The 27,168-nt window shown below is 41.0% G+C and overlaps 1 protein-coding gene across 6 annotated transcripts in view; it reads left to right on the top strand.

Moving 5' to 3' along the window:
• HECW1 (HECT, C2 and WW domain containing E3 ubiquitin protein ligase 1) overlaps positions 1-27,168 on the top strand; it is a 281,480-nt gene that overhangs the window by 240,113 nt on the left and 14,199 nt on the right. For 5 of the 6 annotated variants that reach the window (XM_049816120.1, XM_049816121.1, XM_049816119.1 and 2 more), the window contains 5 exons: positions 1,951-2,071; positions 3,465-3,578; positions 6,482-6,634; positions 24,029-24,127; positions 25,526-25,655. In XM_049816120.1, the coding sequence (XP_049672077.1) occupies positions 1,951-2,071; positions 3,465-3,578; positions 6,482-6,634; positions 24,029-24,127; positions 25,526-25,655 (617 nt within the window). Of the gene's footprint in view, positions 1-1,950; positions 2,072-3,464; positions 3,579-6,481; positions 6,635-24,028; positions 24,128-25,525; positions 25,656-27,168 lie in introns of those variants that run through there. The other variant, XR_007508055.1, reaches the window with a different exon arrangement.

Genomic DNA, 27,168 nt, shown 5'->3' on the forward strand with positions numbered 1-27,168 from the left:
ATTGCCCATATAGAAGAAGGTATTTTTCTGCTTTTTATGTAGTTGGAAAGGATTAGGGTAAGAGAATGGTGCGTTCCAAACATAACTCACTGACGTGGAAGCACAATCATACTATGTGACAGGAGCGAAGAGCAGCTTCCAAATCAAAGGTGTATTGCAATACTTCCAGTACTCCTGTAAAGTTCAGCCTTCTTCACTCGGTGTTCCAAAGACTTCTCTTCTTCCCAAGACTCATCTATTTTAAGACCTGAGGAGACCATCTTGATCATCTAGTCTGACCTCCCGTGTTGAGCCCGTTAACTTAGGTTTGACGGGAAACATATTTTCCAGAAAGACATGCTGTCTGAGAAGGTTATTTCCAGCTGTGGTATGTCTCTGTAGTTATTGTTTATGCTATAGAAATTTGAGGAGCTAATGTCTCCCTTTTGCCAAGATATACAACTCCTGCCGCAGTCTCACTGCATGGCTGTGTCCAGTGGCCATTTTGAGAGAATTGACAGAAATGTGATCTGAAGAAATCCATTATTGGCTGAGCTTTTTAAACATTCATTTAAATGATCTGGTTTCAAACAAAATTAATGGACAAGAGACATTCGACTCTCAGAGGTGGCTGTGGAAAATTGGAAGGCTTTTTGATGTGAAGAAGTTAAGTGCTGAACCCTTGTCTATAGGAGGACAGTGTTTTGTCAGAATGTCTTCTTTTCATTAATGAGTTTTTACACAATTGTTAATACAGTTCCCCTCTTCTACATCAGGACAGGTCCTAAACAAGTATTTGGTGAGAACATGACTTAAGAGAATGTTAAAAGAACTGCACTGGTCTTTCTGTTCTTGTGAAAACACAAGGGCAAATGCTTATTTCCAGCAACATACTGTCTGCTTGCTTATTACTGCCACTGGTTACATAGCCCATGGGAACACCCATTCTCTTCTGTCCTGGGGGGAAAAAAGGTCTAACAGAAGGAAAGAAACATCACAAGGGATTCTCTTTGCACTGCATGTAAATATGCCTTTCTGTTTTACCAGCAGAGGCAATTGGAAATGTCCTTCCCTCCTGGCCACCACGATACTTTGTGCTCCTACTAAATGTGATTTTTTTTTTTTTTTTCCTTTCTGTGGAGGATTTTCTGCCAGATTTCTCATAAAAGGGCTTGTTTTTATTGTCTTCTGTAATGAGATAGGGAAATGGGATTTCATGGATCCATTCTTTGACCCTTTATGGCATGGCAGTTTTTTATACAAAAGGACTAATCAGCTACTTTGAGAATGCAGACTTCAAAACAAAGCAGGTCCCAAATTGCTAAAAATCTGCTGTATGTGTGAATCATAATAGGAAAATGTAGTATTTCTTGCTGACAGAAATCCTTCTTGATGCCACAAAGGGGTTTTGTGTTGATAGCTGGAAGTGTTTAATATACAGTCAGATTAACACAGGGAAACCTGATTCCCAGCTTGGCTAGGGTGCTAGGCTCCAGTGAGAAGCGCTGCTTTGAGCTCCAAAGGTTTAATCCTGCCAAGTAAGGAGATCTCCTATACAATGCAGAGGAGACAGATCTCTTAAAAGTGCAGAAGGGAAAGAAAACCTAAATACCAATGACTGTGAGTGGGAGTTATGCATGTCAGTCTTTCTCATGCCTTTCTGATCCTTGAATTTCCATTCAGGTCAATCACAGTTAAAGGCTGAGGCAACACAAAGGCACACATAAGGCAAGCTTAACAATTCTTTTAGTGAAGAAGATACAGCCCCTGGAAGTCATTGCAATCACTGAATTATAGGAACCTACAACTCCATTAATGCCAGGTAGAACAATAATAATACCGAGTGCATTGTATACCTGTAAAAAGTTCCTAATGCATTTGTTAGCCAGTTCTGTCTGGAAACATCAGCTGCATGATTTGGAAGAATTTAAAGCCTCTTACACTTTAGGATGCTCTTCATTTTCCCGCCAGGACTGCAGCGAGCAAGTGCAAGAGCACCTTCTCCATACAGGAGGGACTTTGAAGCCAAGCTGCGCAATTTCTATCGAAAACTTGAAGCCAAAGGGTATGGGCAAGGTCCAGGTAAAATTAAGTGAGTATTATGACAAGTCACTCAGTCTAACATGGTGTAGCTTGTCTTTTATCATTATCCATGAATGAAGACACTGATAGGGAGTGGGAAACACACCAGAGATTGCATTTTGTACATGAACCGTCAGGGTGAGATAAGATCTTGGCATATCCTGCAAAAAAGTGATCTTCAAGAGGCTTTTGTGTGGGAAGTTTTAGTTCTTATAGATTCATATTCTTACACTCCCATTCCCTACCTATTTAAAAGGGATGTTCTTATTCCTGCCTATAATTTGCTAGTAGGAAAATCATCCATTCAGGCAATTGTCCACCAGAGATTATTAACAGCTATGTCATTGTAATGATGGAGTGACTCCAAATCCTTTGGATCTACATATCAGTATAACTCAGGACCCCAGTATGACCCTACAGAAGTTAGCCTGTACATGCAGGTTTAACTTTCAGTAGCTCTTTGTGTGGGCAGCCCTCCTGGATTTGAACTAGAGAGATTTCTGCCTCTCTTCATGTATTTTGGGGTTATCTGTCACTTGGTTGTGGAGTTTGCTTTCCAGAAATCTTGTTAGTTGGCTTTTAAGTCTGTACCTGCTTGTGCTCAATCTAGTTATCCAACTTGGCCAAAGGACTATATGTTTCTAAGATATTTCCTGGGCATCTGGTTGAATTTATACATAAGGTTGGCTTCCTACCAAATCACATCTGTTGTGGAAAAAAAAAGTATGAAGCCAAGCAGGCAAACGTTGTCATCAAAATATTCTCACAGAGATGGGGAGTCCTAGCCGTTGGTTATTCGTTTTGCTGTCCTACTAAGTGGGTCCAAGGCATTCAGGAAATACATTTTAGAAGGTCTGTCTTAAGATGTCCATGAACATATGAACAAGAAGGATTTCTTGCACAGGTGGTGTTTAAATGTACTATTCATTAAGTTGTTTCAGAGGCTGGCAGGGGAGCGAGAGGTGTGTTGTATAAACGGAGGCTGATACTCTCTTTGCTTACCCTGCTGCAGAAGCAGTAATTCCATGGATATTCACTGGATTAAATCCAGGAAGAGTTTAGGGCCAATCCCAGAAAGCTGTGACTTCATCTACACAGGAAACTCACAGCCCACTCTACCATACAAATTTATACATAGAGGGTGTAATAGAGAGTCTTAAGTAGAGCAACACTTTGAATCTAATCACAGCATTGTGAAGAAATTCAGCTTTGAGGCATACAGAAAAGCCCAGTGAAACTCACTCAAAACCCATAATGGTCAAGTAGCATCTGCAGCAGTGGATGCAACTTTATTAACTTCTCTGAGAATTAATGTCTCTTTTTATCAGCTCTTGTTTACTTTCATCCTCACAGCCTCACACAAGACTCAATCATTAGATCTCTATTTCTGCCTCCCTTTGCAGGTTAATTATACGACGTGACCACTTGCTGGAAGGCACCTTCAACCAGGTAATGGCATATTCACGCAAGGAGCTCCAGCGGAACAAACTCTACGTCACGTTTGTTGGCGAGGAAGGGTAGGGAACCACTGAATGCTATCAGTTGTGAAGTGGCTGTTATGTAGCAAAACAAAGAGTTGACTAAGGCTGAGCCTCTCTTGTTATGTAATGTTTCTTTGGTTTTGTTTTACCTCTGAGTAAGTGATTCATTTTAATCAGCTCAAGCATTTGTTAAAAATAACAGTAACCATAAAGCTTAATTTTCCTGTAGCACCTTCCATCTAGATGTCTCAAAGTGATAATTTAAGTGGTTAAATCTAATGTCATCTTGTTGCCCTAAGTGTTTTGACTGGCTGGAGGGCAAAACTGAACTACAGGCCCATGTTTACACACTGAATCAGTCAAAGGGCTACAATTGGAGACCAGACCTTTACCCTTTTGTTACTCTAACTCTTCAAAATGGATCTGGTTTTGCTTCAAAAATTTTTGCTTTGCATGCCATCTAATGATCATTTGTTATCCATATGTGGACTTCTTGTCTCTGGCTGAAGTGAGAAACATGACTGCTGCTATTCAGTCCTTACAGTTTAATTCACCCAGCTGGAAGCTGGAAGCTATAGAAGTCTCTCAAGAAGGCCTTTTCTCAAGAGACTTTCTGCCAGCCTTACAAATCCATGAGCCATTCTTGTCTGATTAAAGCCAGCCCCCGACCTTTTGTTTCCAAATCTAAACAGAACCTTTCAAAGCCACCCTGGCTCACCTCAAGAGCTACATTGTAATTGAGGTGTAATCCACATGCTTTTATAATGAAAAGACCATTGTGCATATTTCCAGTGTTCCATAAAACGAAGGCTTGAAATCGTATTTCAATAGCTTTGCATATAAAGTTTCTTTAAAAAAAACCAACCAAAAAAAAAACAACCAAAAACCAACATATGGATAGGGTTTCAGTTCCAAAGGTACCAGAACAGTAAGGCTCTGGATCAGCTCTCAGCATGTCTGCATGTCCAACAACTGCTGACACTATCATCTCTGAGTTGGCATGTCAAGTGAAGAGCTTCTGCCAAACTGAGTTTTTCTGGGGACGTGTTAGGTCCAGTGGAAAAGAGAAGTCACCAATCTCAAAGAGAGTCAATCAGTGACCTGAGTATCAGGGGTTTTCTTAACTATTACTTTTTATAGTCCATGGATTCAGTATTATTTAACAGAGGTTGTCTTTCACAGCTGGTTTTGCCTCTGTCTTGCAAGCATAAACATGCAGCGTACCTCAGTTTGCATTTTTGGAATAGTGTTCTAGTATGCTAACACTGGCCAAAGTCATGTTTTCTCCCCATCTCTAATAACTTTTTACTGTGTGTGGCACGGTATCCTCAGGAGAAATTACAAACCAATTTGATTTGCAAATTCATTCATTCTTCACTGATTCATTTACATCTGAAGATACATTCCCCCAGGGCTTCTACTGTTTAATGCTAATATAGGTTCTGCTGGAGGGACTCCAAGACACCAGTTCCCTACTGAAAAGAAGAGTTGATGCTGTATGGCCATGTGATGCTGTATGGGCACAGCTTCCCACGTGTTTCAAAGCTAAAATGACATTGAAAATGAACTATGAAGGCTTTATGATGAGTTAATGTGTTGCCCAGAAATGCAATACCTAGTCTCTCCTTGGAGGTTTTTGAATATAGGCAGGTGTTGTTTGTAGTTCTTTACTCCAGGCATCATCAGGCTTAGCCCAGTATTTTAATGTCCATTGAACCAGATCTGTTACATGGTTAGCACTAGTGGTTCATGTGGGCTTATTACCACCCCCTTTTGCTGTTGTGGCTTTAGTCTCACCACATAATCCTAGAGCTAAAGCTGCTCAAAAGAGAAGAGTACTGAATCTCCAGATGTAAAACAGAGGAGGATGGGCCAGCCTGCCCTTTATCGTCTTTCTAGTTGCACAAATCAATCATTCAACGCCTTGTGGTTATGCTTCCATAACTTCAAACATAATACAGAGCATCCTGATTCAGCTGCAGAGTTTTCCATTTACTTTACATTTGTTAAGTAGCAGGAATAGTGCCCACCTCAGAAAACCTTTCGGCACACATGATATATGGCTACCAATCATTTGTTCATATTGCTACATGTAGATTTATTTTAGATTGAAAAACCTACCTACCATTATTAGAGGATGATCTGTTTTTAATAAATCCATCACAGTTGGGTTTAATGCATTCATGAAGCTTTTTGGTTTTGTTTTAGGGGGTTTTTTTCAAGTTGAGATAATTATACACAGCTTGATTTAGCAGTTGAGTTTTTAAAAAAAGTTTAAAAGGTGGCTCTCTACAGAGCAAAATCATACAACAGCAAAGCACAGCTTAAGGTGTACCACATGTATTTGAAAGTATCAGAAAAGTAGAAGAGCTTGGACGGAACAACTGAGGAATCACCATTCTGTCTTAAGAGAGACGGTTCTGTTGGGATTTGGTCATGTTCAGTATTGACATTAGGTTATACCTGTATCTAAGAAAGCATCCCTGGGGCTAGATTGTATCTTTGGTTACATCTCAATGTAGGAGAGTAAGAGCGATTTCTACTTCAGTCTGGGCTGTCTGGTCTGTGAACCCCAGTGTTCATAGGCAGTTCAAACCCACTCACTAAAAAACTAGCCCTCCTGCTAGCCAGCCAGCTAAGGCAAGGCTGAGCTTTGTACCTCCAATTTACTAAACCTTTGGAACAAAGGAAGAAAAACTACTTAAGGGATGTGTCCGAGTTACGATTCCTCCCAGATCAACCTAGATGCTGGTGAAGTTTCAGCGTCATGACTTGTTCAGGGCTCAGAATCAAGTTTTGAGAGGAGTGATACACCATGTCAGAAACACTTGACTGCACAAGGGGTAGGTGTTAGACAGCAGCCGATGTAGGCAAAACCCAGGAAATTCACTCAAATGGGAATGAGCCTCATTTTATCTTTTTTACTTTGTCCTTTCCAGGCTGGACTACAGTGGCCCCTCCCGAGAATTCTTCTTCCTTCTGTCTCAGGAGCTCTTCAATCCCTATTACGGGCTGTTTGAGTATTCAGCCAATGACACTTACACTGTACAGATCAGCCCCATGTCTGCCTTTGTTGAAAATCACCTGGAATGGTAAGAACATTTTATGCAGAATTGAACCATCCTTTTAGAGCACTACAGAAATGGAAATGCAAAACACAAAAGCTGCCAGTTGAGACTAGACTACATACAAATACCATTGCTTCTGTTAGGAAGAAGTGGAAAGTAGGCTGGGAGAAGGAAGAGAGGGAGTAAGTGTAAATACAACAGTGGGCTCTGAAAAAGGAGTTGTGATGAGATGCTACTACTAAAATGTCCTGCTCGCAATACTTGAGACTTGATGTTTGTGTACTTCTGTGTGAATGTGAAAAGGAGAGGGAGAAGAGCTCTGCTTAATCCAGGCCTCCTTTTCTTGCTCCCTTTCTAATAGCAGGTGTGGTCTTTCTGTACACTAAGCAGCATTGTGCTTGGAAGCTATACAGTGTTCTCCAAGAGCCACGCTGCTGCTCTGTACCTACTACAGGCCTTAAAAAAGGCCCAGTGAAAGCAGTTTCCCTTTTTGCCCCTGACAGAGTGTCCCTGCTTGTGTGTGTCAAGGCCAGCAGAGCGAGCAGGTACTTTACCTTACCAAGTATGTGTGCAAACAGACAAACTGCTGATCTTGTTTCTTTATCAAAAATTCTGAAGGCATATTGTGATCTCCTCATTTTTCTATCTGCCTCCAGATCTGTCTGTCTTTGGGAGTTGTTTTCCCTTTGATAGATTCAGATGTAGTTCAGCAAAGCATGAGCTGCGAGCCCTGGGTGTCATTTGATCCCTTGTGGGATTTCATTGTGTCAAAGAAATAATGCCACATGGGTTCGTTCCTATGATGTTTTTCTTTGTCTAACCAATCTCGCTGACTCCTCTCGGAGATCCTTTTTTAAAATGGAAGGTAGTTTAGGACCCTTTTAAATTGCAAATAGTACATGCCCCTCTATTCTTGTAAACAGGTCCTCCTTTGCTTTGGCTTACAGTGGACAGGAGGTCAAGAACAACTATATGGTTGTACCATCATCTCTATTAAGGTTGCAGTGGGAAAAAAGGGATGTTGCTGGGACTAGCATAGTCTCTGAATTGGGTTTTTTTGTATTATCACTTCCAGCAGTGGAGCATTATGCTAACAGTGATCTTTGCATTAAAGTATTTCTCTACTGACATTAGCAGGAAGAGAGCGGCTTAGTTCTTAGAGCTTGTGCATCTCCCACTGCAGTCCTGTTCATTAGAGATTATGCAGTGGCTTCCTAGTTTTCAAGAAGAAATACAGTCCGTCCTTTGTTCGGCTTAACAGGCAGCGTGGGTAAACTTTTGATTAAGGAGGCTGTATTTGTGAAGATGCATTTTGATTTCAGGGCATAGGACTGCTTAGGCAGGTGCAAACCCAACTTCATTCTGCCCACACTGTGAGCAAACTGGACGCAGGCCTCTTTCTCCAGAAATGGTGTTGCCATGTTATCTCAGCAGTATTTGAAATAGGCCCTGACTCTTATCTGTTATAAATACTGTCATCGTGAACAGTACAGCTGCAGTTTTCTTATGTAATAAATTCTGCTGCAAAAAGTATACATTTTGTTTGATCCCCTCATTTTGTTCTTCTGTTCATTGAGAGATTTCAGCATGGAGGATGCAGAATTTTAGAAGTATCCTGGCCATACAGAACGGCAGAAAGAGAGCTAATATGATTTTCTATAGCAGTTAGCATTTAACTCAGAAATCAGCAGAAGTTAGACTCTCAGGATAATATTTTTCCAACTACACATATCTGTACAGGCTTCTTGCGTACAGAACGTTATTTGGGCTTTGGGCATTTTTTGTTTTCTTTTTTTAAGAAAGAGAAATTAAGTCCCTTGGCCTGCAGAAAGAAATAAATGTTATGAACAAAGAGGTTTGTACAAAAAGTAGTGTAAATAGGGCAAGATTGCAGAACCCAAGGGAAAGATAAGCAATCCAGTAAGTGCTTGGAAATACTTCTTGAACCTGTTATGGAAATAACTGGCTGAGACCAGCAGTTTGTAGTTAGCCTGATAGGTTTCATGATTGGCTTGTAGATATCTAGACATTCTGAATGTTTTTGTGCTGTGTTGACTGATCTCAGCTATTCATGTGTAACTCTGGAGTACTGTATTCAGAAGTCTGTGCAACCAGCTAAGATAGGGTTTGGACCATGCTTTTTAAAACTCAAGAGTACAATTTTCCCATAAAGGCTTTATAGGCTAACTTCTCTGAGGTCACTGTACTAACTTTCTTGTCATTATTTTTTCATGAGGAATGGAATTTTCTGAAGTTCTCAGTCTTTCTCCAACGTTGTTCTCATCAAAGTCAGTGCTAATCTCAGATTTACTTATTGATATGATTCCAACAGAGCCTCCTCCCTCTAACATGCAAGAAATAAAGGTTATTTTCCTGTTCCCAAATCTGTTATGAGACATCAGTTAACGCAGATGGATGAATCAGTTTTGAGAGTCTCAGGGTCACAGATAATTAATATTCATAGTCTTTTCAAAGCTTGACGTTTGATACCAGTCATGAAAACCACACAACCACAATTGGTTTAGATTTGCAGATTTGTTGAACTGTATGCCTTTTGGTGCTGTGGAGCTTATCATTTTTGTGGAATCTACCCTTCACATTTTTTTCTGGATAGCAATTATAAAAGACCTATCCAGACACGGCTATATTAGGAAAAAGGGCTAAAAAAAAAAAAAAAAAGGCCTCAAAATTATTTTATATTTTCTCTTCCTTAAGCGAACAGTGGCGAGTTTGAGGTAAATACAACAAAATGCAAAGATGTGAAGTTTTGTTCATATTGGCAGAATTGAGAAATACTCTGCTTTTCTTCCCCTGGCCTAAAAGTTACAGTTCTGCCCCTGTTAATGGCTTATTTCATGCCTTGCTCTTTGTACAAACAGCATTCTGAGTCCAAAATGAGCACATCAAAGTGCAGAGTAGTTGTATGTATGCCAAGTTAAGAAAGAGACATAATGACTGGAAAATATTTCTCATTTATGGAGAAACTGAGATTTAACACCTTTTCTGAAAGCTTCCATGAATAAGACTTTTTCCTTCAGTTAACATATGTGCATGCTGAACACACAAAATACAATTTATCACACGTTTTCAAAGGTAAAAAAATTATTTAAAATCCCCCTGTATCTGAAAGGACACAATTCTATCTCTCCAGAACTAGGAAGTTTGACGATACGTGTTTTTATCTGCATGCTACAGGATGTACCTGAAGCTCAGCCAGAAGAGCTGCTTTTAATCCATGCCAGTAATGAGCCATTCTATCTGATCTAGGTAACATGTCTAGCTCTTTGCCTGGATATTTGAAAACATCTTCTAAAATACTTTTTACACCCCCACTTAAGGTAGTATTCTCTAAATAAATGGGCAAAATGTGGTGGCAGCTGCTATATATTATTGCAGTGAAAAGAATATGGTTTAGCCCAGAAATAATATTCTTGTCTTTGCTCTTGGTCAGGTGTTTGGGCAACTGAAATAGGGTGACTCACTGAAAAAATCCTTCTCAGGTTTTACTCAATATACTGGGAGACAGAGTAGTGTGGAATATTAAATATTTCTATCACAACCTCATGCAAAGTTAGCAGTGTAATATTCATTGCTGCATTAGCTTCTCACTTTCCTACCTGCTAGCAGTCCTTTGAAAGATTTTAGACTGACTTTCAGTTCCATGCAGCACTGAGGTCCAGGATGCCCAATATTAGAGGGCATACAAAGATACTTTTTCAATGGGGTGAAAAAGGTTTCTGTCTCTGATTTGAATGACCAAGGTTTGATTGAATATTGTAGTTCTCCTTTTCACAAAAAAAACCAAATAAATAATAAAAGGTTGGGTGGGTAAATCATCCCTGAGACAAAAAAAGTCCTGGTGCATAATAGATGGAGGAAATGTGTTTCTAAATTCTGGGAACAAAATATCTAGTTCCAGAGTTTGCATAGTCTCAAATCTTTGTGCGGGTCACCAGTTACTCTCCCTGTCTTCTTCATGGTACATTTTCAAGAAGTCTAGAAAGTTGTTGGTGTCTTTTCACTGCATCTCATTCACTTCTGTAGCAAAATGATCTGTCTAATCGTGCTGTGATACACTGGTTTTCCTCAGGTCTTTATTTTGTCTATCATCTTCGATAGTATTTCCCTACTCAGCTCTAGCTAAGCAAAATGGTAAACTGAATGTTTGTTTCTGTGATGATTTCTGTATCATTTTCACCAAACCTGAAGAGTATAATCTCTGTGCTGTTTCATTGTTCATGTGGCTACCAATTTCAGATGTTATGATTTGGCTGTTGTCATATCATGTAAAAAGTTCTACTTCTTAGAATAAAGCAATTCTCAGTGTTTTCTCATGAACCGTCGCTCCCTGCTGTGAGTACTTAATCTGACGGTGACTGTTGAAGTCACTAATCTGGCAGTACTGTTGTCTTTTCGGTTCACAAAACACTGTTCACAATCTGCTGTCAGGTGGAAATCCAGTTGTCTTTTTCATGTCTTCTGACTGAGCCACTTTTCCTTCACAGCAGTCCTGCCCCCAGTAATAAGCCATTAAGATAATGTAATGCACCCTTCTTCAAGAGACAGCACTGTACTCATGGCATGATCATCTGCACCAGACTCTTTGTCCCCAGATCACTTGCCTGGTCTTTTATCTGGCTCGCCCCAGCAATCAATTTCACATCATCTGGAATTTTTAGTTCATCGCGTGTTTGTAAATGTAGAACCACAGCCAGAAATATGAAAAGAAGCTCAGTCTCTGCATAGAAGACCAGATGGCCTAGACAGATAAAAATCATTCACAGATATTTGTTTAGAGATCTGAGGGATGCTAACTTGAAACATCTTTTTCTATGTTTTCATAGTGAATTAATGACAGCATGTTTTTTTTTAACAGTTAGGCATTTGTGGACCTTGCTGTGACATTTATGCAGCCAGAGAGCAGTACCCCAGTGTCACAGTTACCTTAGAGGTGTTTACAGCTTGCTCATCATACTTAGCATTCTGTATCTGTCTCAGAAAAGTCCTGTTGTGTTTTGTTTGTTTTTCTTTAAATGAAATGTAATACATTCATTTAGCAGAACCTTATTAGAAAGTTGCAGACTTGTGAGTAAAATGTTTTTGTGCAGAACCCTACTGAAGACCACAAAGGTGATGATATAGTCAGACCCAGTGGCCCAGGTCCCCAGAAGCTGCAGATTGATTCCTGGCTGCAGTGTCCTAATGAACTCCATTAACTTAATGCTTATTTAGAACTGCATTGGGGCAGGAATTTCTTCATTCAGTTCCCATAGTTAACCTTTCCTTCTGCCCTCCAATACCCCCCGTATTCTAGTCTGTGCTACTGAACAGCGTCAGACAGAAAAGTTGCATGTATTTCTACATCGTATTCTGCAGGCAGATGCAAGCCTGTTGTGCGTGCCCAATCTCCATGCAGACACAAAGTTGCTTCCCTGTGCTCTAAGCCAACTGACGTGATTACTGCAATACTGAGCTGAGAAAATACATGCTGCCTCCCATCAGGGCTGATTACTTTAGGCTTGGTGCTACCTCGATTGCTTTTACGTGCTCTGGCAAGCTTGGCACATAGGTAGAGCAAGCTCCCTTTGCCTGCGCAGTGCTGTGTGGGTATACCCCCAGCCAAACTCTGACCTTCCCTTTTATTTACTTTGTGTAAATGAGAAACCACATAGCCATCACTATCTGTCTCAAGCATGCCAAAGAATGCAGGGTGTTGGTTTTCCCACTTTTTGTTTTAATAAACCCAAGAAGAACCAAGAATGTTGCGACCTCAGCTGTCCTTTCTCCTCAGAGAGCTTGGCGGGTTTTCTTAACCCAGTTTCCTTAGAAGTTGTGCCTTGTGCAATTGCCCTGCCTATCCCTCAGACAGTTTTCTGATCAGTTTGAGACCTATTTGACAGGAAGGTAAACACCTCCAAGATACTAATTTCCTAAAAGCTTTTCGAAACTTGTGGCTGGATGAAGCATAGGTACGCAGAAGAGTGCCTCGGTGGTGCTGGTGAGTTCAGCAGTTATCTGTTGTTTGGCCTCTCAACTGCCCAGTTAGCACGAGCGAGCTGACCGGTCCATCACAGGTGCAGGCTGCGAACCAGCTGTATCGTCTTGCTCAGTAGCTTGAGGATGTGAGGGAGACCTGTGAAAGCTCAGGGGAGGCAGAAGGGAGAAAATGGAGATACTTCAAAGCATGAGAAGTGCTAGCAGAGATGTGTAGGAGGAACTGGAGCTATTGCAGTGTGGTAATGTAGGGCCATCCGAGACAGATCTATAGAAAAAAAAGTTCCATTCGTCCTGCTACATGGAGAATGACTTATTTCAATTGAAGTGTTTTTAAAGAAGGTGACAAATTGCCTCATGACCTAATGGGTTGTATTCAGAGGCTGACCAGCTCATAGAATGGATTTAGGCACATTCCACGGCTCTTTATAGAAACAGTGGAGAAATGTAGTCACAGCATCTAAGCAGGAGGTCTGCAAACAGCCATTACTCCTCTTCACTGACTGAAAGTAGTGCTGGGGAATATGTGCCCTGAATTACTCATTTATTTAATTTTTCAACTGTTGTGGCAGGCAACCTACATACGGCCCAATACCTGTTTTATTAAGGGAGTCAGAAACTCCGAGTTTAGTTTTGGGCTCAAATGGGCCCGTTGTGTGGGTCTGTGTTTTGGAGGAGGAATGAATTTAGAAGACCAATTTTGCAGCCATCGTGAAGGAGCCTGTTTATGCTAAATGCTGAAAAATCATCCTCTTGGAAATCAGATCCGATACAGCATCCCCGAGTGGGGCATCCAGCAACATTCAGTTGTTTTCGAAATTAGATTATTACCTCTTTGCCTCAGTTTCCATCTGAAGAGCTTTCCTAGTATGTAATCAACTTGAAATCCATTTGATGTACACTAATGCTCTGAACTGCTTTGAAATTCTCAGATGAAAGGCACCACAGAAAACCAAAGCATTTAATGTTACATTACACTATAAATTTTAATTACTAGCCATATCTTATTTTAAATAAATTATGCCTGAATGAGAAATTTTCAAGCACTATTGTAAATCTTCTGGACAAGAATGATATTAAAATAAATATGCAGCTGAAATAATTTTATAAGACCTTTTCACTGTGTGAAAAAGGTATGTTACTGAAATGCCTTCTTGCTGCTGTACTGTGATATCTTTCAGTGCCTTCTGTACTTAAGTAAACTTTGATTTTCCTATTAAGTTTGATGTATGGCTATATCACATAGAGCCTGCCTCAACAGCTGGTTAATTATTTATTAAGGGTCAGGAGGAATTGGAAGATGGCAAACCAAATTGAAGGAGAAAAAAACCATTCTCCCTAACTGAGCTTCGACAGCAACCATTTTTTAAAAAAAGGTTCTGCTCTATATTTACCTTATTCTTGACTTTTTGTCTCTTACTGGAGGATTTTTTTCAAGTTCTTTTGAGGACCTGAATGGTGACATCACACGGGTTGAAAGAAGAGATGTCTCTCTCAGTCCTTCCTCCTTTTCCCTTCTCTGAATCTCATAGTGCCTAGCACTGCTTCCATAGTGAGAGTTTGGTTTGAGGGAAAGAGGGGTGTTCTGTTTTGTTGTGTTTCTACAGAAGTCATCTTTATGGTTTTTTCCCTTGCTTAAGGCCCTTTAGTCTTTTGCAACACTGTGGATTACGTTTGCCCAGAGGTGGGAGGCTTCACGTGAAAATCTCTATAGTGTCTCCACCTTGCATGTGGTAGAGGAGAAAAGGGTAAAATCCACACTGTGTCTGAGCATGTGGGCCTGTAGGGAAGCATCAGGATGGGCAGTGATCATGTGTTTATTTGTAGTGGTGAAAAACTCTCAGGGAGTGATGAATGTCCTCATATCTCTTGTTCCAGCCACACTGGAATGGCAAGGCTGAGCTGTCACTATGAAGTATTGCTCGGTCATCTTTGCCCCTCCTTATTTCTCACTACATTTATTCAGGCTTTGATAAGGTAAAGAAAAGTCAGAGCAGGGTGCAGAAATTCCCGAGCTAACCTTTTTTATTAGTAAACACAATTCATACATCAAAAGAAAGACTGCTTGCGGAGCAGAATTGTTTTCAGTAAATCACCCAAATTCATTTTGGGTATTTTTGGGTAGAAAAGGTATTTCTCTTAGTGTAGGTCTTTCCCTGGAATATTTAGAAAGTTAGACGTTCCACTTCTCCATTGAAAATTATTCTTCATTTCAGTATGTTACCTTAGTCTTACATTAAAATGCAGGAAAAGGGAAGGTTAAAGATTTAAATTGATCTGATCTGAATGTATTTAAAGGGAGAAGGGCACTGTCAAGTTTGTCAGTTTGCCCCAACTTGGGACAGGAATATTTTTCAAAATCTCAATAAAATTATGGAGGATGAGAAAAATCCTGACCTGTCCACCCTCTATGAAAAAAAATGTATTGAATAACAAGAATACAGAACTGTAAATTCAGTATCTCATGTCTGACTGAAGGAAGCTTTTTACATTGTGACTTATGACTTGCATTCTGGAAAAGACAGACTAGAAACTGGAATTATTTAGTTGTATTGGAAAGATTCATAAAGGAAAAGTAAAAAATTTTCTTGAACTTCAGAACAGCAAAGCAAAGGTCCGGGTCTACTGCATTCTTCATGCTCCCAGGAGAGGACCAGAGCTGTCAGTTTGCAGTGCTATTAGTAAAACATGGAGGTGTTCAATGATTTGCAAAACAAGACCTAAAATAGACTGTCAAACAATTAATAGCATATCTGATTTCTAGCACACAAATTTCTGAGTTTACTCAATTGAGGAACCTCATCCTGAGAGGCAGGGATCAGTAGCTGAATTGCAGCACAGCGCTAACCCAAGTGTACAGCTTTTGGACCGGGGGGTGGTGAGTCCACATGGCTCTGCACTGCAAACGTCCTGTTTGCAGTTAGCTCAAAGATATCTGCAGCAGGCTTCATCACGTGGTGTAAACATTCCTGGGTGCTTACCAGTGAGTTTATGATGAGCAGTCTCTCTTGTGCTTAAATACCCCAGACAGAGCAGAAAGCATGTGCCTCCTTTGACTGAGAATAAGTCAGTTATTGTGGCTTCAGTGTTCGTAGTTAGCCATTGAAGGAAAATGTGCAGTCATTTGGCTTGTGCTTTTATGGCCTTCTTGTCTGGCAGATGACTAAATCTATGGATTTTCCCCTGTAGCTTGACTAGTTTGTTTCAACACATGGCAAAGCTATGGAAAGCAAACATAAATCACGCAATGTATAAAACTTCACCACCACCAGCTTTTCCAAAAGGTTTGACTGAGAAATCAAAATCTCTTGATAAAAATGCTCTTTTGCTGGCTTAAAAAAACAACCCACGTGCATCAGACAGTTAATCCATAAGGAGCTGATCATAAACTAGAGCTGATTCACAAAATTATGTTATCATTTATAGGAGGTAGCAAAGTAAAAAATGTAAATAAACTAAGCAGCTAAAACAGTGCTGGGACTCAGAGGACTGTGATTCTATTGCTGTCTCTACCGCTTGTTTTCTGGATAACATCAAATAAGTTATTTTATGTTCACACTTAAGTTTTCTCATTTGTCAAATGAAATATTGGCACTGATCTCTGTAAGCTGCTTTGAGATCTGCCAGTCAAAAACACAGTCTAGGATCTGGGAATCACAAAATGTAGAAGTTTGTAGTCTTCTAGCCAGTAGTTCATACCTCAGCCTGCATCTCCTCTGTAGTTACTGGGCAGAATTGGAGGAGACTTTGCCAACAGTCTTACAGGCCAGTGTGGTTTATCCATTGTACCAGCAAGAGAAGCTAAATCCTGCAAGCAGCCTGGTTTCTGATGAAGCTTAGTCTTGTTTGTGCTGCCGTATTTTGCCAGGCTTCTCCCAGAGGAAGATGATGGTACATTATGGTCCGTGAAGTTGATAGCTTTGCAAGCAGAGATGGCTACTCCAGCACTCGGCCACACTACTCCTCCTCTCCTCTTCCAAAATACTACATTCATGCAACTCCTTTGTTGTTGGTAAAATGACACATAGCACAGATTTCTTGTTATAGAGAGACTGTCTACTTTGTTAATCTCCTTACTAGTTTAAAGACAGAACTGGAAATCAATTCTCCATTTCCTGTGCTCCGGGTCTCTGGTGCTCAGACATCCCATGACACCGAGGCTGATGTGCCTGCGATGACTCTACACAGTGGAATTCCCAGAGCCACATTTGCTCAGTTCTGTATCTGCAGTAATAACTTCTGACACAATTCAGCTGATGTGCAAGGAGCCAATGCAGCTACCTTGGCGTGGGGCTTATTAACTTGGATGCAGTGCTGTGCAAATGCAGCTGTAACTGTTTGTGTGAGCATTTACCTGGAGCCATGGTGTGCTTGAACTAAGGAGTCCTCCTGAAAGTAGCTGTTCGATAGATTGTGTTGAAGAGAAACCTGAGGGGATGCTGTGAATTTCCCTTATCTACAAGATCTTTGCCCCTCATTTTTCTGGGTAAAGCGGAGCAGCCTGCAGCTTTCCTGATAAAATCATGCTTCTTTCTCTGTGACACAATTAGTCTTTTAACCTTTCCTGACAGTTCTTCTGTGGTGGCTATAGCCAGGATATAAGGAAGCTGAAAAGACACTGTGAGTGAACACGCAACATAGCTAGGTTAGGGACAAGGGAAAGACTTGAAGGATTTGATTAGATTAAATAAAGAAGTAGTAAGGTTTGCATTATCTCATTCTTTTTCAGCTACTGGTAAATTAAGCTTCAGGAATGGTTTGAGGTTTAGTTGCTAATTCAGGGTACATGAGCTCCAGAGATTTAGAAGGATGTGTGTAGGCACTAGTTCATTTTCATGTGGTTACTCTTTAGTACTGGGAAACAGAAATGTTGTGTTCCATTTGCAGGTGAATCCAGAAATTAAAAGTAGGGCAAGCACTTATTGGAGTGTCAGTATTGTACTGACCTTTTGCAGCAGAAAATTTATGCGCAATTTAGCAATAAACTGAGAGTTTGACTCACATAAACATATTCATCATCTGAAACACAGGTGCCCAGCAAAAGTAAAAACATCTAAAGGAGGGCTGGCAAGAGAAGGCTCACTCCTGTAGATCTTCACCTGAGGAGAATTACCAGTTCGGGATTTGAAGCCTAATGGAAGTTTAGTTGTACCAGGTTGCTTTCTCTCTGAAAATCAGTTTTCATCCCTTTTGTTTTGTTTTGTTTTGTTTAATTTCAGTTCTTGGGTGATCCACATATATTTCACACATCTCTGAACACCCTTTTTGTATTTTATGACAATCTGCAAGCAGGCTTGCTGGATTGTTCTACTTTCCATACACCTTACAACTGGGGCTACTTAAGAAAGGCTAGTGCTTTCTTAAATGAGTGTTACAAATTTCCTTTAAAATATAATTAAATCTCATATGTTTTATAGGAATAGCAAGCAGGCAGAGTATTATCAAAGAGGGACTCATGGACTATCCTTCTTCATCTTTTGATGCCTGAACAAAATGCCTTGGCTCTGAGTAGACTGTATCCTCTATTAAGTCCCAATAACATTTGCAGGGGCTGCAGGGATAAATCCCTGTAGACTATAACTATTTAACATCCAGCAGTTTCCAGCCTGGAATTCTGCACAAACAGTTGCTCCATGTCAGCACTCCTAAATGTTTCCTTTCAGTTTTAATTTGGAAAATGGACTGAAAATGAAGCTTAACTGACAGAAGTTTCTATGGTTTCAAAGCGAGGAAGTATGGAGATTCCACTTAAAAACTCAGTAACTGTCTGAAAACCTGGAATTAATTTTGACCATATATAAGAGAAGATGCATTTCAGTATTTAGAACAGAACTCAAAGGAGATTTAAAAGAAAACAACAAAAATTGGTCGCGTGGGTCATTACCATTCCTTCAGAAGAAGTGTGTGGGGATCCAGAGTAAGTTCTCAGGTGGGATGCCAGTGTGGTTAGATAGAGAATAGGTGGGATAAGTGCTGAGCGCAACATTGGAAGATGCAGCACATAGGCGACCCAACATTGTATCTTTGTTTCTCTGAGAATTCTTCATAGTAGAGATGGATATAAGAAAAGAAAAAGAGCCAAAAATAACCTTCTTGCTCCTTATATTGGAATTCTCCTCCACGACTAATTTAGCAATTATTTTACCTTTTCTCTTTAATGCGCTGAGACTTTGTGGACTTCTGTCTCCTGGCCTTTGTAAGAGCCATTCCTTTCATGTTAATGACACATGAGCTCATCGGATTCCTGAACTGAAGAGGCATCATGCAGGAATGCCACAGTGTCAACCTCTGAGCCTGCAGATGTGCATAGCAAGTTTGCCACAACACCAAATGACACGGTGGCAAAGAGGCGGTCTGCAAAGTTTGCAGATGCAAGTCAGATAAACCGAACAGCGTTAGCTATCCCAGCCTGCATGGCTAACCTTTCTGACAATAGATTACTTCACGTCATCACATTAGTCCATTCAAATGTTCTGTCATTTATGTGAGTAGGGGTTAAATATGCACACCAAACTAAAAAAAGGTATTTGTTAATAAAGGCTGATAGAGGTGTTGATTTGGTCTACTGCCAAGCTTATGTGAAGATGATCTGATCTCCTGCTAGGTTATTGCTCTGTAGATCATTACAGGACGCGTTGGTTATGTCCTGCGCTGATCCAACACAAGGATATGTGCTACTAGCATATAGGCACACACCTCTGGTGCATATGCCTGACACGCTGCCAGTTTTGCTTAAAATTCGTAGTGTATGAGGCCAGGCAGAGTTGCTGTAACCATCTGGTCAGCTTTTTTGCAAAACACACATTCTTAGAACTTTCTTACATTAAAAAAAAATAAAAATTGTTCTTCATTTAAGAAGTGCTAGTGCTGGTGATTCCACCAAAATTTAGAAATCATGAATCAGTACGTTTTCCCCTGTGTGTTGTCCTGTCCACTCCCCCCCACTCCCCCCACTCATGAGATTGCAAATCACAATATTTTAGGCTATAAGAATGAATTTTTTGTTCCTTTAATCGGTAGTTTCTGGCCTTCAGGATACTCGGGAGTGTCTTCATAACAATGGAGGTTTTAACTGTCCTTTTAAACAAGCTGTACCACAACCTGTTGAACCCATGATGCCTGGTTTCCTACAAATTTGGGTTTCATGACTGAATTCTCTGTTGTCTAGTGAGATGCATGTTCAGGGTGAAGCGTTGCCCATGACTGGGCCCTTCTAAATACTTTCCTCTTTATAGATTCTCTGGTATCTCTTTGCAACGTTGAGATGAGGTCCAATCTCTCCCACTGTGGAAGGGCTAATAGACTCTCCAGCTGCATCCACCTGCCAAATATCATTCTCCCTTAGAAGAGCTGCCAAGGGCAGAAATCCTGTACTGCAGTGCAGCCTCATTTGTTCAGCTTGTCTTTCAGGTAGCCAAAAGTTCATCTGCACGATTAAACAGTCAGAAGCTTTAAAACTGGTGCAACAGAACGTGTAATTTTGTCTTACAGACGAAAGCAAGTTTTCAGTAGTCTCATGAAAGGAAAATGATATTTTCAAATTTGATGTGAATTATATTCATCTCTCTTGAGCCCTTCTTTGAATATTTTTTCACAAGCTACCGCATCAAGAATAGCACCCCTAAACCCAGCTGATGTGTTTGAGTGAGATAAGGTTTGCGAGATTTTCAGTCTTTTTAATCCCACCAGGTGCTTCCTCTATTTAGGATGTAAGGTTTCTCATACCATAGCCAATTTAGCCCGCAAGGCACAGTTACCAAAGCATCCCCTATAGAATGATAAAAACCATTCTTCCCCTGTACACTTGTATTACAATTTTGTCGAGGTACATCATTCTCCATCTGATTCCAAGGAAGGACTGTCATACCAAGTAGAGCTGCGTTCACTCAACCAGTTAAGAGAGAGTCCTGTAACAAGCGGTCATTATGGGTCCTGCCTTACTTTGCTGCTCTGTGATAAGGACCAGAGTAGATTAAATTTCCTGTGACTCACCTGCAATTGGAGGAAAATTTATTGCTTAGTCGCTGCTACAGCATATGGATTTGTCTCTCCCTGTGTACACAGACATGCAGTAAGCATGCAGTGTCCCACTGAGGAGAACGAGCCTGTTATTTTGCAACAGGCTGTTGTGAAAACAGACTTTCAGGGGCACCTGCAGCCTCCAGAAGGGAAGGGAGTTAGCTGGGTAGTGTGGAAACTCCTGCAAATGGGTCAAAGTGTAGTGTTGTTAAAAGCCAGAAAGCAGGTGTGCACAATGTCCTTTTTGAGTGGACGAACAGTGTCAATAGGCAGTCAAACCAGAGCAGCTCTCCTGCTCATTAATTCCGTCTTTCGTTCCACCATTTCCTGTTCATTAACTCCCTCCTGCCTTTCCCCTGTCTGCCAGAGCACGTTACTCAGACTCAATCATTGTCTCTGAAAGGCAAGGGTGTTGAAAGAAAGGACCAGAGCAAGACCTCGCACTCCCCACCTCTCCTAAGCTATCTTTCCTGCTAGAATAAAATCAAACAAGGATTTTACACTTCCTTGGAAAGGTAAATGTAAGTCAGATTTAAGGAAGGTATGTGCCCTCCAGCCAGGATTTACCTTTGTGCTGCTTATTCTGTCAAGAAAACCTGTTTTTCTGAAGGGACTGTCTCACCCACTTCTGACTCTCACCCGTGCTCTAAATCTTTCAGGAAGAAATAAACACAAAAGTCTGGTTTTGTTTTAACTGTCTTTTGTAAGGAGACCAATTTGTTTCTTGTTCCTTTTTTGTAAGTTTTGATATATTTTAAGTGGGACTATTGTGCTGGGCTGATCATGGTGGCAGTTTGATGGACTGTATGGACACGTGCGCAGATAGACTGTGTAGTTGTTCTCTGAGGACAGTAGCAAACACCTCCCTTTTGATAGGTGACGGTTGACTTACTGTGGTCAGTGTTTGTCAGTGCACTGCTGGACCACGGCTCCCAGGCCCTGTCGCAGAATGGACAAGGGGCCAGAGGACCTTCTCTTACACCACTCTTCAGATCAGGGTCAGGTATAGTCATCTTCTGCAGAGATAGCAAAGCTGTGTGCAGGGGAGGAAGGGTTTGTGGGCTGGAAAACTCACATGATTTGGCCACAAAGCACTGTGTCTGCTGAGGTGATACAGAGCTGCCAAGAAATACAGTCTGCAACATAGCTTTTTTATCCATTGTATTGAGAGGCACCAGGAGTGGCAACATCTTGTTAATTACTTCATCTCCTTTATCCAGGCCCGTTAGTACTGGACTTGTTTTCCTACACAGTACCATTGCAAGGACTTGGACTGTGGAACTGCAGTCAGGCCACTGGCTGTGTCCCAGAGGGCTGCAAGTGCAAGGCCAGACTGATGGACCACACAACCTAGAGTTGCTCTGCCCACGTTTGCTCGGGCTGATGTGCCAGACTTAGTCCTTTTACACAGAAATGCTGCCTATGGCCTTTGGATGGTTTGATACAGTTCTGTCATAAGGCACTGATTCAAATTAAACATTAATGGCTACCATAACATGAGCTGGTGATTGTAAACACCTTGATCGAGGTGCACTATGCTTTCATGTCAGCTTTGCGTGAATGCCCTCAAAGCCGTGCAGAAGTACAGAAGTGATACAAGCAGTAAGAAGAAAACTGACGCTGTTCACACATTCAAGCAATTTCTCAGCAGAAACAGCATTCTCAAATCCATGAGACTTTTCTTGGCAATTTACTTGCAGCTTTACTTTATTCCAAATGGCTCCTGCCTGGCCAGCCCTGCACAAATAGTCATGGGGTGAACATTACGAGGAACACCCAGTGCTCGTAGTATTTTCAGTCAGTGTTCGCTTTCAAAATGTATCGGGGTGGATGACGGTGGTGAAGAACAAGACCAAAAAGGACGACATGCGTTATTTAGGACAAACGGACTTGATTATAGATCCTGAAGGTGCTATAAAACTGATGGATTACAGGCTCAGCATTTCTGGGATTTGAACTGTCTGGCTTCCACTGTGCTTTCATTGTGTCAGCTCCCCCTCTCTTCATTGCTTTTTGCTGGAAACATTGCACCGGAGCACAAGTGAAGCGAAGCAGGTCCTAACTAGACCCAACAGCTGCCTTTTGTTGCTGCTGTGGAAACAGCTGTAAGGGGGGAATATAATCACTTTTCTGTTACCAGTCAGCTGCATATCATAAGCACCTTTCTTGGATGCAAGGGACCCGGAGGCAGCTCCTGTGGTGATGTAAATGCTAATTGGGCCCACAGCATGCTATTTTGCGCCCCATTTGACATACTAAGCACTTGTTGTTCTGTCCCATGAGCATAAAGTTGACTGAACACATATTCTGCGCTGCTTTTATTATAGTGAGACTCACATTTCATTCATGGGCAGGAGGGGTCTTTGCACTGGTTCCTGTAGTGGAAGGAATGGTTTCTTGGCTTTTTGATCTGTTTTTCATTTTTTGTGCAATAAAACTTTACTATGATGTCAGTCAGCTCAGGCTTGGAGTGCTCAGATTTGGGATGTTGGGGTTTTTTCTTTTCCTTTTTTACAAATAAGCAAGTGTTGGATGGGTGATGGGGGTTGTTTTTACAAAAAACAAACTCACCTGGACTCACAGCATTTCTGGTTTTTCTGTCTGAGATTACTGATTTAAAACCAGATTTGATGGAAGAGTAATAAGTCATGGAAGAAATCATAGAAAGAAAAATTTAACAGCTTATCATCACAAGTCACAGATCGTAATGGGCAGGGCACTAGCTGAGTGTACTTGGAGCAGGACTAGAGATTGTTCTTAGAAAACAGAAACAAATGCAAGAGTATGTAAATACTCAAGACAGCTGAGCGTCACCATTAAGAAAGTGGTCTGGGGACAACTTGCCTGAGCTTTAGATACTGATTTTAATATGTGTCCTTGGTCATGACAGTTAACTTACTTGAACTTGAGTTTCCCCCATAAAGTCAACTCGCTACCTTTAGAAGTACTTTAAAGACCCACCTTGGAAGGGGTTGTAACCAGTCGGAAACTGGATATACTGAGTCACCAAATATCCTTTGCAGCTGCTTTGATAGTATGTTTTCTGCTGAGGTGGAGTATTACAGTATTTCACTGGCTGAATGTTGTGTCTGATGGAGTCACTCTGTATCAGAACGTTCAATTAAAGATCACAGAACGTGAGTCTTCAGTGTTTATTGGTTTGGCACAGGAGAGTATATAACATGCCAGCTGCACGTATGGGTACTGTAGGAGACAGATCGAGAGAGATCCATTATTGATCAGAGGTGGGAGGGGTGGTGTTGGGTATCTGCTCAGAAAAAAAAGAAATAAATGAATAAATGTAAGAAACTAAGTCAGAAACAAAAAAACAGTTGCTACCTGTGTAAGCTTCTGTGCTGAACGTCTTGAGTTACACTTCATTTACACTGCATTTTTATATCCCAGGTTCAGGTTCAGCGGTCGTATTCTTGGCCTTGCTCTCATTCATCAGTACCTCCTTGATGCTTTCTTCACAAGGCCATTCTACAAAGCACTACTAAGGCTGTAAGTATAAGCATGCAACCATGCAGAAACCATGCAGAAACAGTGATCCCGCAATGAGTCCTAACAGAGACGCAGATCCTTTTGGAGCTGCTTCGAGCACTCTGACCTTCACATTCTTCCCACTGTTAGTTGCTTGGTCTGTGATAGAAAACGAATGTGTTTTAATTTTTCTTTACTCTTTTCAAGAGCTTGCCTTCCATCAATACTGACTATTTTCATAAAAATGCATAATAAGTATGATATTTAGGAACACATATTTAAAAGTACTGACCCATAATTCCAGAGTTTACTACTGATTAAAAGTTATCAAACTTCAACTATGTAGAAGACTGAAAAGCATCTTTGATGGAATGAAACAAAATAACAAAAAAAAGAGGGAGGTCATATTAAGAAAAATACTTAATTTCTCATGCCTCACTGGTGGAGTAGGTTTTCATTCTAAAACACAACTTGGGTTAATTAGGAATGCTAATGTAGGTGTAAACAGTGAATGTTTCTTCTACTGTCTTTTATATTAGCAAGCAGAAGCTACCAGTAATATATTAGTTTCAATGTCAAGTTTATAAGGTTAACTTTAATTGACAATCTGTCCCTCTAATTAACAGACTGCAGTAAGACAAGGTACATAAAATTTGCAGCAATAAGAAAAGCCGTAAGTAGTAAGTCAAGACTGCAATTAAATGACAAAGAGCGGAATAAAGCTTAGCTGAAATAGTTTATCAATTAAGATGATTCCAAATCAGCGAAGGTATTTGTCTTAACAGTCCTTAGAGTTCTTTCACGTGTATTTAATTAAATTTTTTTTTAACAATGAGCATTGCTGGCGTCGGAACACTCATATCTGTATTGTATCTGAGCTAGTCTGGAAGTAGCCTGAAACCAAGAGTGCTCCCTGCATCCTTATTGCCCCTTTAGGGGGTTTGCAACCAGACTGCTCATAACATCCACCCACCCCTTCAACAAACAAGGCCAGCTCCTTATTAGCAGAAGTTTAGGCTGCCTGGTCTGCCTTATGTCAGTCTTCTGTGCTCACCTCGAGGATGGTAGATCCATGGAAGCAGCCAGGCACAGCATGGTGGGGCCCATCCAGACTGAAGGTAAGCATGTGCTCTGAAGTGCAGGGCATCCTGAAGATTCATGTAAAATCAAGCCCCAGGGGTGCCTGCTGACAGCAAGTAGCGCAGGCAGCCAACAGATTTGGCCTTGAGCCCAGCCATGCAAAGCAGACAGTTGTGGAACTGCTTTAAGAGGGTCTGTGTAACAGGCTTTGATGTTAACAAAACCAAACAAACACCAGCTTTATGTTGGCTCTTCAGCATAAATTTGTTCACATTCTTAGTAGTAAGACATCCTGCCAGTAGTCATGGACCTTTTTCTTTTTTCTTGCCTCGCAATCAGGCCATGTGATTTAAGTGACTTAGAGTACCTGGATGAAGAGTTCCATCAGAGCTTGCAGTGGATGAAGGATAATAACATCACAGATATCCTGGATCTCACCTTCACAGTGAATGAGGAGGTGTTTGGACAGGTGAGCACAGCTATGCAAAACATCTGAAAAGCAAATCTGAAGCTGACAAAGTTGAGCATGATGAACATCTTTCTGTCAGAACAGATCCTTTAGCCTTTCAATAACATTTTCTTCTCCTACCTTCTGTTTCTTTCAGGCCACCTGTTTCAATGCAGATGTTTATTCTTAGGGTGTATAATATAAAATACCAGCCCCCCTACAGGCCTATTGAGCCACACACTGATGAGCATGAGGAATTCTCTGAAGTGGAGTGCAGCTCTTCTCTCCAGGGTGTAGTTCACACAGATGTGGCATTTGGTGAATGCGAGCAATGTAACTTAAAGCTGATGTGACTGAAAGGATGAGGGGCTAGGAGGGAAGAAAAAACATTTGGCAGGTGGTGTAAGACCTGGCAGTTCTCACCATTATTTTGTCTGATACCTCCCTGTTAGGTTCTGTGTCACTTACTTACCTTGCACCTACTTAACAACTTGGTATGTACATCCATTTATTATGCTTTCTACCACTCAACTCTACCTTAGTCAGACAATTCTCTTTAACCTAGCTCATCTGGATAACTATAGCCTGAAATAGGGTGCAATCCTGGCTTAAGTGCAGACTGGCAACCAGAACAAGTGTCTCCTGTGGGATTCTTTGGCTTGCATTGAAGCCTTGGTGCTCTTTGCTGTTGTAACCCTTGCTAGATTATAACTGTCTTCAGAAAGCCTTGAAGGGACCCAAAGCAATATTCAGACCAAGATTAAGGACCTCTAAGGAGATACTGAAAACTTGAGAGGCTGAAGAACCAAGCTCACCAAGTACTGCAGAAGCTCAAGGGGTGGAAGTTAACTTGTGTAAGGAGCAGCCACACAGTGTCAAAGGGAGCAGAGAGATCCAGTGGAATATACAGAGAGTGGCTCTCAGCCCTTGAAAAGAAAGTTGACAGGAGGAGTTTGCACAGAGCTAAGCTAGTCTGCAAGCTAGGGGAAAGTCAAGGCTAGTTTCTGAGGGGAGGAATTCTGGCCCTTAGAGTAAAAGGGCTGCTCAGCTATAAGCTTGAAAGTAACAGAAAGCAAGCAAGACATCGGGGGATATTTTCAAAACTGAATTTAGTCTGCTTATAGTACAAGGTCATGAAGGCTGACCAGAGTCAAGGGTGGATGAAATGAAAAGGATGGGGCAGAAGAACTGACGTAAGAAGTCTCTGTAGGAATGATAACGCTGTTTTTCCACAGACTTAAATGCAGGGGGTTTTCATGGGCTTTGAGCTGAGAGCTTGCATGACATTCAATTGACAGTACAGTGATTTCCCTGGAAGGTATGGCTATATAAGACTAATACACAAAGACAGACAGAAATGTACAGACATATTCACAAAGACAGATGAGACAAATTTGTATTTACACTGGAAGACTACAAAGTTGAATAAGAATCTCAGCCTGAATTGCCCTGATGCATCTGAAGGTAACATTTGGCACGCTAATTACTTGTTATGCTCTCCCCAAAGAAAAGAGCTAGACAATTACATAGGAGT

Source organism: Accipiter gentilis, chromosome 14 (assembly GCF_929443795.1).
Source record: "Accipiter gentilis chromosome 14, bAccGen1.1, whole genome shotgun sequence".
In the NCBI taxonomy this organism is placed as follows: Eukaryota; Metazoa; Chordata; class Aves; order Accipitriformes; family Accipitridae; genus Astur; species Astur gentilis.